This window comes from Semicossyphus pulcher, unplaced genomic scaffold (genome assembly GCF_022749685.1).
Source record: "Semicossyphus pulcher isolate SPU_LCO1_2020_fin unplaced genomic scaffold, fSemPul1.0.p SCAF_8, whole genome shotgun sequence".
Taxonomy (NCBI): domain Eukaryota; kingdom Metazoa; phylum Chordata; class Actinopteri; order Labriformes; family Labridae; genus Semicossyphus; species Semicossyphus pulcher.
The window spans coordinates 21189651-21203747 of NW_027211759.1; the positions used below are offsets into that span (position 1 = coordinate 21189651).

Sequence of the window (14097 nt, forward strand, 5' to 3'; positions counted from 1 at the left end):
GAGCGGTGGTGCTGGGCAGGATTTTTTTTTCTTCTCTTCCTGTTGAGTTCCAGTTTGATTTTTATCAGACTCACACGATCAAATCTGAGTCACACTGTTTTTAATTTCTCCTTTATCTCTATAAATCACCATGGCGATGCTCCAACGATGTATTCCTTTTATATTTATTCTGTTGTTGTGACTTTTAATAAAGACCTCTCACTGTAACCTTGTTTGAACTTACCCCTGACCTCTGCCCTGACTCAACCCCAGCAGGCAACCCTTTGGTGTGCTCGGAGGCTCGCTTCAAGTGTCGAAACGGCCACTGTGTAGACCGCAGCTTCCTGTGTAACGGCCAGGACAACTGTCAGGACAACAGTGACGAGGAGCTCTGCCTCACTACTGCAGGTAGGTCAGAAAGACGAATAAATTAGACGATCATACGTGCAGAGAAGAAAGAGGAAGTTACTTTTTAAACTGGGAATGGAACATCTGCCCTGTGAGGCGGAGGATGACTCAGTTATAATGAAAGTGACATACCTCTGATTAGCCTTCAACTCACACAGTACAAACTGTTTTTAATGGCTTTTGCTTTGTTAACTGGCCCGACCTGACTTTCCTCCACCAGAATTAAAGCACAGAAAAGGCAACAGGCAATAAAATACTTAGTAATTTTAATTACTCCTGTGAGCACATTGAACCGCTGCAGCAGCAAATTATCAAACGATAAAACAAAATCAATCACAAAGTTACAACCATAAAAATGTAAAGTAGCGGCTTTGTGATTAACAAGGCGTGCTAAAGAGAGGCGTAAGAAGAGGCAAAACTTTGAACTAAAATTAATCACTGCCAAATACGCCATAAGAAAACTCACATTAATGCAAAAACTGCAATATACACCTATCAGCCATTACATTATGACCACTGAGATGACGTGAATTACATTGATTATAGCATTTACAGTCAGTGGGTGGGATGTGTTAGGCAGCAAGTGAACATTTTGTCTTCAAAGTTGACGTGCTGGAAGCAGGGTAAATGGGCAAGTGTAAGGATGTGAGCCACTTTAAATGGTAAATTGATTGTACTTATAAAGCGCTTTTCTAGTCTTTGCGAACACTCAAAGCTGCTTTTACACTACCTGTCACATTCACACATTCACACACTGATGGCAGAGGCTGCTACCTAAAGTGCCCAATTGTCAATCAGTAATATCATAGTCATACCCGATGGCTATTCCACCAGGAGCAGTTTGGGGTTCAGTGTCTTGCCCAAGGACACTTCAACATGTAGACTGAGGGAGCTGGAGATCGAACCTCCGACCTTCGGACTGAAAGGCGACCGACTCTCCCACTTATCCACAGCCGACCCACCAGCCGACTTTGACAATGGCCAAATTGTGATGGCTAGATGACGGGTCAGAGTATCTGCAAAACTGCAGCTCTCAGTTAGTACCTACAGTACCTAGCAAAAGTGGTCCAAGGAAGGAAAACTGGTTAACCAGTGACAGGGTCATGGGCAACCAAGGTTCATTGATGTATGAGGGGATTGAAGGCTACTGTAGCTCACATTGCTGAAAAAGTTGCTGGTTCTGATAGAAAGGTGTCAGAACACACTGTGTATCACAGTTTGTTGTTAACGGGGCCCCACCTTGCATCCTACAGGACCTAAAGGATCTGCTGCTAATGTCTTGGTGCCCTAACCTCAGCACACCTTCAGAGGTCTAGATGAGTCCGTGCCTCGACGGGTCAGGGCTGTTTTGGCGGCAAAAGTTGGACCTACAAAATATTAGGCAGGTGTTCATAATGTTATGGCTGTTTGGTGTATGTATGCAACAAGTAGCAAATTAGAAAGATATAAAAATATGAAACAGTTTTACAGTTTATATACATGTATAAAATATATATATATACTATAACACAAAGCTGGTACTAGACTCATATTCTACAAAGATCTTAATAGTGACAAATGTGAAGAAAAATGTAAATTAAACTTGACTTTATTGAAGTTAAATTGTGTGCAAGATGTGCAGATTTAGTGATGTGAAAGAGAGAATGTCTGCTTCATCACAAACTCTAGATGGAGTGAACAAAAAACGCTGACAAAAGTTGGAAAAACATCCTGAGACAGGATTTGCTTCAGCACATGTGCTGCCTTTCAGCACTGGCAGAATTGAACGACTGACTGCAAAAATGCTTTAAGATTCAACATCTACAAAAAAGTAAGAACACACTAACAATTACTTAATGTGGAGATAACATTTAGCAGTCCCCTCACATGCAGTGTAATTACATAGTTATCTTTTATATAGAAGAATGTTAAAAACATACACAGTAGAAACTTACTGTGATTCAGTCTGTCAGAAATAGCGACAGAAACACCAATTATGCTGAATGAGTTGGATCAGTTTTCTCTCGCAATCAAAAGAGGAAGTCTCTAAATAGTCGCTCTTATCTTCCTTCACTTCGTTAGCTTCGTTTAGACTTTCACAACAGCACACATTTAGAGATGAAACTGGGTGCCAACTGCTGTCACTTTGATCTGTTGTGACAAATTACCGTAATTGTTAGAATTATTGGCAGCAGAACTTTGCAGCAGATTACAGAGCGGGTGGAAGCTGGTGGATACAGTATTGAGCTTTTTTTTATTACACCGAATCGAGATGATAGAGGTGTTGGGAGATACTGTCACTCAGTAAGTCACATTTCTAATATTTCTGAAAACATCCAGTAAAGGAAATCAATCCTGCAGTTTGTGCTTCATAAAGATACAGCTAAGCCTCTGACAGATTCAACGTCAGCCAAATAAGATGCTGTGATTCCCCGCTATGCCAATTTAACACACAAAAACGCACTTTGGCATCATTAGTGTAGTGTAAAATTGTGATATATAATGACATTGATGTGATTGTCACGACTCTTCAGGAGTAGTAGTAGTAGTAGCACATCCCTGACAGTTAGTCGGATGTCTTCCTCACTGGCATGTACCACTTTACATCTGGCATACCGTTCTTATTCCACTGGGAACTTCACTTCTCTCAGGCAGCTATGACACAACAGTCGGCTTCTGTCAACACTTCAGCTGTACTTCCACAGGCGAGACAACATGATTCCTGCCAGCAGTCCAACCCTGATGTGCATGTAACCCCAGGCTCTGGACGTGGACCACTGTCTGTGTTTGCTTTTGTTAGTAAAGCCTGGGAATCCCTTTCTTTCAGCTGCTGTCACATTGATTCATTTTAAAAAGACCTCTGTCAAATATGAAGTCTGAACATGCAACGAAAAACCATGACAGTAATGCTATAACCAATACTCATACAGGCACAGTCTGGAAATTCAAGCGGAAAAGTATGTATTATAGTGACTATAATGGTAAAGTGCCACTAAGGGGCTAAGTGGGCTCGTTACTGTGATGCATATGTACCAATGACTGTATATATAGATGGACAATGCGTCTCATCTGCTCTCATTGTACGAAATTGAAGCCAAAATACCCAAAATAAGGCGCTGCCGTCTTGCGATGGTGACATCATTTGGAGCCAGAGCTGTGCAGTAGAGATCGGTGGGTGGAGCCGCTGTAGCCACTTCCGCTAACCAAAACACACTTAAATTATCAAAAAAAACCCAGCAAAGATCCTGCACATCGGCGTGGTTAACAGCAGAACAGCTCCTTGTGTTGGTCTGCAGCAGACGTTCACAAATATGTAAACTTCAGTGACTTCAGTGTAGTGATTGTTTTAGTTACGTCTCCTCTCACTGTTCCTCCTCTACTCTGCTAATCTGGAACAGATCGGCTGCAGGAGCCGTATTTGTCAACAGAGCTGTCAATCATCCTTTTTACAGCATCAAATTACAGCATAATTAAAAGTAATCTTCTCAGAAAAATGAACACTTGGACATAAATCAGCATGATAAGAACTAACTTTAATGACAGAAACCATGTTTGACACAAATGTATTTGGCGTGTATTTTGATTTTATAGTTTGACTCATGTCCCATCTGTTAACATGGAGGAGGCGGGCTTTATGACCTATACTGCAGCCAGTCAGCAGGGGGCGCTCGAAATGTTTTGGCTTCACTTTTAGGGAGCTGTCATGTTGTCCATCTTTTATGGCAGTGGTTCCCAACCTGGGGTCCTGAGGCTTTGTCTGCACTGAGAACGTCAAGATTAGATTTGCACGTTAAATAAAATCATTAAAAAAGCACTTAATTAATAATCAAAAGTCTGTTAACTATTAAAAAGTATAGATTTTTTGGTCCTCAGCCTTTCTTAGATACGAGCAGGGGGGCTCCAAGGAAAAAAGGTTGGGAACCACTAGTCTATGGTGTGTACACAGACAACAATCCAAACATCCAGATGAGTTAAACTGTTTATTAAACTAATCTTACGACCGAATTCCAATACAAAAAGCAAAATGTAACGTGGCGTGACGGTCAACAGAAAATGTCTGAGCCTAACTCACCCTCTTTGTCTGAACATCCGCCACCCAACTCATCAGGGAAATAAAGGTGATACCACACCCAAGTGCCAATTACCAGAAGTGATTAAACCATTAAAGGAATGCAACACAACAAATGATAATCAACAGAGGCATAAAGCACGTTATCGCTCCTACGGTGTATGTGATAAATGGGGAAGGAGCTGTGCAGCAGCAGCAGAGTACGTCCTGCTTTCAGCTGCATAAACTCTCTAAAATAGAAAGAAACAGTTCAGCCTTTCCTGAGCTGTGAGAAATAGCTCTGATCTGACACCATTAACTAACTAAAAATCAGTTAATGGTTCAGATAATTATTCCCCTTATTATAATTTAGCCCGCTAATGAATTTCCTCACAAATCAAAAACTGAATATGCCAACCAAAGTCAATCTATTATTTTTTTTTTTTCATTTTGCTTAATTGGAGAAGCAGAAATTCTTATTATATCAGCCAGAGAGAGAGAGAGACGGAGAGAGAGTCCATCCATCATCACACGCTCGTCCTTTTCAGACTGCGCAGCTCGATGCAGAGCCACGGAATGCTGAATAGAATTGTAGAGTGATGCAGAAATATTGATGGATATCTGTGTCCTCTGCACTCCATTTCCTTGTTGACAAGTGAACAATAGCAACCGCGGAGCCGGCGGGCAGAATGAAGCTGAGCGCCGTCATGGCGTCTGAGGCATTAGATCTCAGAGCGCAGCCTTTAGGACAAATAATGGATCCTGTATGAGGAGTCGAAACAATCAGACAGATCGCTGCGAGACAAAATTTTGAATAGAATTTACAATCAAGACATGCATTCAGTAGTCATAATCTACAACAACTCACAAACATTATATACAATGTTTATGCACCTCAAAAGGGGCCCTTTGCTTTATGGTACATAACATTTCCAGCCCTGAATGAAGTGATTATACTTCATTTCCTCCCAAAAGAAAGTGTTCTGCCTTGCAGCATTTTTATTAAAAGGCCTGCTATGGTTGACTGAAATCTTTCTCCGACTTCTTCCATCTCTAAAATGTTTTCAGGTATCAGATAAAGCCCCAACTTTTATCTTTCTCTTATCACAAAAGCGTCTGAATTTTCAACTAACCAGCCGAGTACTTTGCATGTTTTCAATTCAGCTCCCACGGAGACGTACCAGCGCACCAACTTCTCATCTGAGTGAGCTGTTTTATTCCCAAAGACTCCCTGCAGGCACTGATTTTATAGTGATATTTGTATGTATGAAGCGTAAATGACCCAAATGTTCTCCTGCTTATTTTTGCTGCTGGTAGCTTGTGTAGCGCTGCGTAAAGTACAAGTGTTGGGAAGTTGTGGGCTGCGTGTTGTTGTGACCTTCAGGAAAGATCAATGAAGGGAAGCTCGGCTTTTTCAGTCTTTGTTTTCTTGAATATTTTTTTTTTTTATCACCCTGTGTGCTTCAGAGGCAGTGAAGGCATCACAGCGGTTTGGCTCTCTGCTTTTCTTCACACACATCTCTACCTAACATGCTGCTCTGACTTTGCCTCTCTCTATAATAAGCACAGACCTGCAGGTGACAGATAAGGCGTACAATATCCGCTCTGAGCCACCTGAGCACAGCATCGCCTTCCTCACTTTCTCCCCTGCCCCTCTTTCTCTGTTCTGCTCCTCTTCCTCCTTACCCATAATTACCTGCTTCAGTCTCTCCACATTTGGTTCCTTGATTTGACTAGCCTTGTGAGAGATCAGCACGCAGCCTGTCAGTGGACGTATCATCCTCGTGGCACATATAGAGAAGTGTTAGTGGAGGTGTCTGCTAATTAGATCTCCAGAAGCAGCACCATCCGTCTTGTTTTTTTATGCCTTCCGATTTTTTATTTCCCATCAGAGAGATTTAAAACAATCTGGCACAGTTTGACAAAAACAGCAGCACAGAGCTGCTTTTACTGTTTATCACTTTATTTGATGGGTAATTGATTTTTGAAATAGCAGAGAGGTGGCAAAGTGGCAAACAGTGCAATGTTGCAATACACAATCTTCTTTAAATGCACTGGTGCAATCAGAGCACCGTCTGATAGTAGGATGGGGAGCCTGTAACACATAGCAGAGATAAAGAAATGGAAAGCACGCCGCATAAACATAATATAGTGAAGCAGAGAGGGAGTCGCAGGGAGCAATGAATAGCAATGGGCAGGAAGATGGAGGTAAGCAAAGGGAGACAGGTGATTTGGTAGAGAAAAGGCAGGGATTTGGATATCACTGAGCGAGGGGTAGCGATAAGCCGCAGAGGATGAGAGCAGCATCCATCTCCAGTCGAGCCCCGAGGCCACGAGCTGTAACTCCAGAGACAGAAATGACATGAAAGCTAGTTTTGCAGAGCTGAGCTTCTTTTTGCTCTCCCTGGTCTTCTTGTCTGCTTACAGCGGGGGGATGGAGAGAGTGCTGTGATGGAGCGAGTGTTTGCCCCTGCGATGCATTGTTGTTGAAACAGCGCCGCGGGGCTCCCAGGACTTGGCCAGATGCTGGGGGAGGCCTCGCTGAGAACAAGAGAGGCACTCTGCATATCCAAAGAAGCGCATGCAGGAGCTCATGAGGCGCCGTGCAACCTAAAGTGGCCGCTCTGCATATTTAATTGTTAAAAAATCACTCTGCAACCTCCAGAAGGAACTCTCTGAAGGTCATGACACTGACAAGTTTAAGGACTCTGTATAAAAGTGATGAGCACCAAAGTGAGCGTGTTTTAAAAAGCGTGTGAGAGAATCCCTCAGAGCCGTTTAAGAAAAGTAATTGATTTAAAATGCACACATCAGCGTCTCTCATTACGCATTAATTAACAGAGGCTGACAAAGAGTATCTGATGGCGCGGTGACTGTGGGAGAGTGCGATAGTGATTCACTCTCACATCACCTCGATCTCAAAGCAGCTTCATCTTCGGCCCTTTTTTCCTCACTGAAGTTGTTCACAGAGGAAAAAGTAGCAGAGTGAGGGAGGTGTAATTGATGTGAAGGTAGGAACAGACGGACCGGCCGATTCAAAAGCTCTTTGTGTGTTTCTGAAGATAAGGTGTGCTTTGTGTGGTCAGAGGCATCAAAGGCATTTGGTCTGACTATGTATGTGTCAGTGTGTTCATTTATGGTCAGTGTGTGTTGGTCTTTCAGTGCAGCCATACTGCACGTACAAATTTCGTTCATAAATCTAAATTAACTCGTGAAGGTGAAGCCCTAAAATCCTGTATTAAGTTACCACTTTGACAAGGGCCAGTTGTGATGGCTAGACAACCGGGTCAGAGCATCTCCAAAGCGGCAGCTCTTGTGGGGTGTTCCCGGTCTGCAGCGGTCAGTACCTACCAGAAGTGATCCAAGGAAGGAAAACCAGTGAACTGGCGACAGGGTCATGGGCGTCCAAGGCTCATTGATGCATGTGGAGAGCGAAGACTGGCCTGTGTGGTCCGATCCAACAGAAGAGTTACTGTAGCTCAAACTGCTGGAAAAGTTAATGTTGGTTCTGATAGAAAGGTGTCAGAACACACAGTGCATCGCAGTTTGTTGTGTATGGGGCTGCGTGGCTGCAGACCGGTCAGGGTGCCCATGCTGACCCCTGTCTACCCCTGAAAGCGCCAACAATGGGCACAAGATCATCAGAAATGGACCACAGAGCAATGGAGGAAGTTGGCCTGGTCTGATTGTTCACGTTACCTGGGGAAGACATGGCACCAGGATGCACTATGGGAAGAATGCAAGCCAGCGGCAGTGTGATGCTTTCGGTAATGTTCTGCTGGGAAACCTTGGGTCCTGCCATTCATGTGGATGTTACTTTGACACGTACCACCTACCTAAACATTGTTGCAGAGCAAGGACACCCCTTCATAGAAACAGTGTTCCCTAATGGCTGTGGCCTCTTTCAGTAGGATAATGCGCCCTGCCACTCTGCAAACATGCTTCAGGAATGGTTTGAGGAACACAAGTTCAAGGTGTTGACTTGGCCTCCAAATTCCCCAGATCTCAATCCAATCGAGCATCTGTGGGATGTGCTGGAAAACAAGTCAGATCCATTGAGACCCCGACTCGCAAGTCACAGGACCATATTATCTTTTCAACGGGTCAAGGCTGCTTTGGCCCTACACAATATTAGGCAGTCATAATGTTATGGCTGATAGGTGTATACTTTCACTAAAGCTCCTCTTTGAGACTATTTGTTTAAATACAAGTGCAATAACTGGGCAACTAAAAGGGGATTATATTCTTTAACTTGTAAAGACTGCACCTCTTTGCCTTTCATTCACTTTGACAACATCAAAACATCAGTAAGTGTCTTTGAACAGAAAGTTCAACATCCATTCTGCAGACCACAATGGTTCAGAAAACATCTTTGAATACATTTACACTGTTTGCTGGATAAACCATTTACATAGGACTTAAATTACAGTGCGTCGAAAACAAAATTATTTATAGACTTTCTATTCCAGGGTATCGTTTATCACTCTTACGCTAAAGGAATCTCACCCCAGGGTGGGCCTTTGTTTACACTCTAATGTGTATATGCATGTTTTAAAATGTCGAGGCTCCTATAGAGAGGAGCTAAGTCCCTCAGCAAACAAAAGAATGCTCATGCATACTATCAAAGGATATCTGCCATAGCTTGTTTTTTGCATTAAAATTACGGGGCGGCTGTGGCTCAAGTGGTAGAGTCAGTCATCTCTCAATCAGAAGGTTGGGGTTCGATCCCTGACTGCTACAGTCACATGTCTAATTGTTTTGGGCAAGACACCCTGAACTGCTCCTGATGGCATGAATGGGCATAGATCTGATTGGAGATTGGCACTAAGGCCTTTGCCATCAGTGTTTAAATGTGTAAAAAAGCAGCTTATAGTGGTCGCAAGACTAGAAAAGATAAATACAGTCCATTTACCATTATAGTTTTTACCAGTGACCCCATCAGAGTAATCATTGGCCTGCAGGTCCTTAGAGAACTGCCTGTCAAAGTGAGATGTTGGGGCAGCAAACTGACGATTAACACTCATCTCCTACATGAGTACACTGTCAGAACACTTGCAGCCAGCGTCGCCCTCGACCCTGATTTGGTTGATGAAAATGAAACCACAGTTCAGCGTCTACAGAATGAAGTGGCAGCCAGACTTTTTTGGAGCACACGTCTGCGTGTAATTTAACTTGCCAGTTGCTTTTGTACATTTTGATAAGCCTTGCAGCGAGACTCACTTGTCAATGGCGTTTTGGTAATAACAATGTCTGTCCAACTGAAACATTAATCTGATCATAAGCTCGATTTTGGCGGCCATCGCCACAAACACACTCTATTCCCTCTGACAGTACAGACAGCATTTTTAACCTTCTTGTTTGTGCGTGGCGCTCTGCTTCTCAGGAGTCAAATCCTTCATTTTAAAACTCCAGGGATGCCCCCCCCTCCCTTCCACAGAGAGTAATCTGCAGCTTTTCTATTTGTTATATCCTCCTAAGGCTGTGTAAGAACTACTCGATAGATCCACTAGCAATACATCTGCTGTTTTGCATAAGCACTATGTATTCAACAACCTCTCTTCACAGCCCTGCCATTTACAGGGCCAATAAACAGCCGTATTTCAAACCGGGGCTGTATATGCGGTGACGGTGTGCTGACATGTAGCAGTAACTCCTGCCTCTCCATTAGCCCTGCCAGTAAACTAGACATTAATTTACCATGTCAGTCTGATAAATAAAGAACAAAGAATGTCAGAGTGATTAAAAGTCCCCCGGTCTGTATTGGTATCCTTTTCGCTTGCTAATAGCTTCTCTCACTGCCTTGTCCTCCCCCATTGATTGCTGCCAGACTTGGGGCCCAAAAAATACAGGTGCAATAGATTTAAAAGACAAGTTAATTCATGTGCAATTTTTGTAGCAGAGACGTGTGCGCGCGCCGAGATGTTGGTCTGTTTTTGGCCTTTTGTCAGTCGCACTGGCAGTGAGAGAAAAGGTGTGGGAGGGAGCGTGAAATAGCGTAGGGGAATATAATGGCGGTAGACTGAGGTGTAGGAGTGGAATGTAATAATGGCAGTTCATCAGAGCCAACGCACACTTGACAGGCACAAATGGGGAAGGTTGCATGCGTCGCCACCCGTGGTTTTGAACTCTGGAAGAGGCTCAGGTTTTTGCTTTTGTTAGCTTAGAGCGTGTGCACAAAAGCAGCGCTGAGGGGGCTCTCGGCTGTCGGCCTGCAGGAGAGGAAGGCCGAGCTGCTGCTGGCGGAGGAGGTAGCTTCCTATTTCTGTAATTAAAATGAAGATAGAATTTTTTTTTCAGTAAAGAAGACAGTAAATTGTACATTAGGAGTTCTGGCAGTTGCACTTTACTGTTATTATCCCTGTGTTTGCGTGCGAATGAATACTATAGATGATGTTCATCCACCCATCTGTTGCGTGCATTCTGCCACAGTAAAAAGTGTCTTTTCTGCTCTTTCTCTGCGTGTAAATCCACTCTTGTTTCATCTTTCATCTCTTGTCATCCCTCCGCTCCCTCTCTCCCACTCACCAAGGCTAAGTGTCAGTGCTTTCAGGGCTCCTGTTGTTTAAGAACGGCGTTGCCATTGGCCGTGGCCACACACAGAGGAGGGGGCAACTCGGAGAGTCTGCATGAATCATCCCCGTCCTTGAATCATTTCCAGTCAGCCGTTGCTGTTCGGGCTCTTGTAAATTAACAACCTTTCCCTCCTAAACCTATCCTCATTCCGTCGCCATGGTGATGGTGGTCAAGTGACGACCTGCACCCACAGACTGGTGGAGGAATTTCACTCTGAACAAAAGCTGCACTGTTGCTGTTGAGTTGTAGTTTGTGTGAGGGTGCTTCTCTGCCTCTGTGTGTTCGCGTATGTGAGTTTATTCTCCAACACTTCTTGTTGCCAGTCGCACTACACTCCTACTTTACTGTCTGGATGGATGAGTTCAGGTTTGCCGTTAAGAGATGACATAGCACAAGTGTCAATCTCTGGCTTGCTTCATTATAGCAATGCAGCAGCCAACAATCTTTGCGCCAAAGCTGAATGATCTGATTTTGAACCATTAAATTACTTTAGCAACACTATAAAATGTAAAACCCCAGAAGAGGACCAAAACAAGCTCATTATCTCGCTGATTTCTGCCTCTACGAGCATCACATTTGCATTAGAGTGTGTTAAGCCTGGCCTCTACGGCAACATCTCCCTGCCCCGTCGACACTTGGCTTGAAAGACGTGCCCCTCTCCGGCCCCCTCGGTGCACACTCGCTGGTTGGCTGACAGCAGAAAGGAGGTGAGATCACGGTGTAAAGTGTGCTTAAAAGGGGCTCTTTGTTTCTGCTTCCTAATCATCTCAGTCTTTTACAATTCTCCCACTCTTTCACAATGATTTAGCTGTTTTAGAAAATTGTGCCCGCCTCGTCTGCATTGTGCAAACTCTAATGAGGCTCACAGGGCCATTATCCGTCTCGAACAATATCGCATTTAAGACAGGCGAAGAGGTGTTGAGGCTGCACCAATACCAGATATTGTCATCTCATTAGTCACCCTCAATAGCTGTAAAGTGCTGGTGGATACTTTGACTATTCTTTGCAGAAGTTTAGAGATTATTAATGAAGTCCTTAATTGGTTCAGCGTGCCGTAAAAAGGACTTGAAAGGAAAATTTTATCACTCCTTGTTTTTGGTTTTGCATAGAAGTGTTTCCATAAGTTGTACAAGAGACACTTTTTTATCTGTGTTGGCTCTTCGTGGTTTAACAGAAGGAGAAAAAAAACTGCTGTTTTTGCATTTTTAAATTACACTGAGTTAGAAATGGAGAAAATTATGAAAGCAGAGCGAGGAGGTGCTCGGTAAAGGGTTCCAGTCTCCTGCAAAGCTTTGATGAATGTTGGGAGAAACTTAGATGCAGCACTTTTAGGAGATGGTTATGTGCCCAGAGCTCAATTTAATTTCTCCCTCCATGCAATTTTTGTGACCATATTATCTTTTCTTCAGGCATGTCTAATGCACCCATCTATATGTAGCGGAGTCACTTAGCGGCATTACGACTCTGGTCTGCTGGAGTAAATCACAGTGTGAGCTGGATTTGGAGTCGCAATTTTTCATGGGGAAAATACACACTGCATCTTGTTAAAAAGCGCACCCTGTAAATGCTGCTCCTGTAGGCTACAAGGTGTCACTGACTGGCTGTCACGTTGGATCCTGTTCATTCATAATTTCTCCATGTTAATTTATGCATCGGTTACCTTCCTGTAACTAATCCCGTAATAATTAATGCTTAGAGGAAACATTATCCCCACATGCATCTGCTAAATGGCGTGCAGCTATTAGGAGTAAACAGACAGACGCTCCTGAGTGATGCATTGGGTTTCAGCTCTCGCTATAATGGGCCGCTTTCTGCCAGCACTCCAAACGCCGATCATGCATGATATGGGTGAGCTTAAGGTGCTGCTTGACAGACTTATACCTCTTTCCCAAGGAAATTAGCGCGTTGACGCAGGTTTTTCAGACCCAGGAAGACACGCTTATAGATGCCGATTGTCTCTGTTCCCATTGCCAGTGAAGTATACTCCTGTCTGTCTCTTTTCTGCTGCTGCGTTTTGACCAGTGGGAAAGCGGCTATAGAGACACAGATGTGAGTTTGTAGGTGATAAAAGAGAGGGTGCTATTGTGTGTTTTTACATGTGTGTTTTTAAGGTTCGCGCATCCACTATGTGTTTTGTGTGTGTGTGTATCCATCAGAGAGATGTAAGAGGAAGGAAACCGGGAAAGAAGGGAAAAAGGAAGAGTGCCCTGGAGAGAGAGACGGGGGATTGCATGTCAGAGTGTGAGAGATAGAAATGTGAGAGGACGGTGGCGGTGGTGGTGGTGGGGGGGCCGGAATATGGGATTAAAAAAAAAAGCAGCAAAATGTGAGTGCAGAGACGATGGAGCGGGAAGAGAGAAGGAAAGCACAAGGGAGAGAGTGATGGAGAGGGAGAGGCAGGCTGATGGAGATGAGGGATTACGGAGAGTGGTGAAGCCATTGAGGAAAAAAAAAAAAAGATAAAACCCTCTGTCTGGATTCATTGTGTGGAAAAGACAGGGAATCAAGAAGGGGGACAAAGAAGCAGAGGGAGATGGCAGCAGTAGCTGGGGAAGGGGTCATGGGTGCCAGCAGAGAGAGAGAGAAACCACAAAGAGAGGCAGAGAGAGAGGAAGCGAGGTGATGTAAAGATGAGAAGGTAAGAAGGAGGTTTACCTGAGAGAGAGGTAGAGGAAGGTAAGAGTAGAACAGGAAGCATGAAGTGAGTGATCAGGAGTGGACTGAAGTCGAGCCAGAGAAGTTAGGACCAAAAAAGGAAGGATGAAAGTGATGACAGGAGGGTGGAGGGAGGAGAAAACTACAGTGTCTGACATTTTGAAGGGGGTCGTATTTGATGCTCAGAGATTTAGTACAAGGCCGAGATTAGTCCCTGCATGCAACACTGCTCTCATTCACAGTAATTACTGGATCCTGCGCCGTCTTTTTCAATTTCTCCCTTTCTTTCTTATCGCTCTCTCCCTCCTTTGTCTCTCTGACTCGCTCAGCTCATGTACCATTAACCTCCCGTCAACTTTTCTCCGTTTTGACGTTTGACTCCCGTCTCAACCCTTTTCTCATCACTTCTCTTTACCATTTCACCTCCTCTTTCCCCCACTGTCTTGTCTCCTCTC

General features: G+C 44.0%; 1 protein-coding gene across 1 annotated transcript in view; it reads left to right on the plus strand.

Annotated features, from left to right (window-relative positions):
• Positions 1–14097, plus strand: part of ldlrad3 (low density lipoprotein receptor class A domain containing 3) — a 96258-nt gene that overhangs the window by 55482 nt on the left and 26679 nt on the right. Inside the window, exon 4 of the mRNA XM_069686644.1 lies at positions 253–387. Within this exon, the coding sequence (XP_069542745.1) occupies positions 253–387 (135 nt within the window). The remainder of the gene's footprint in view (positions 1–252; positions 388–14097) is intronic.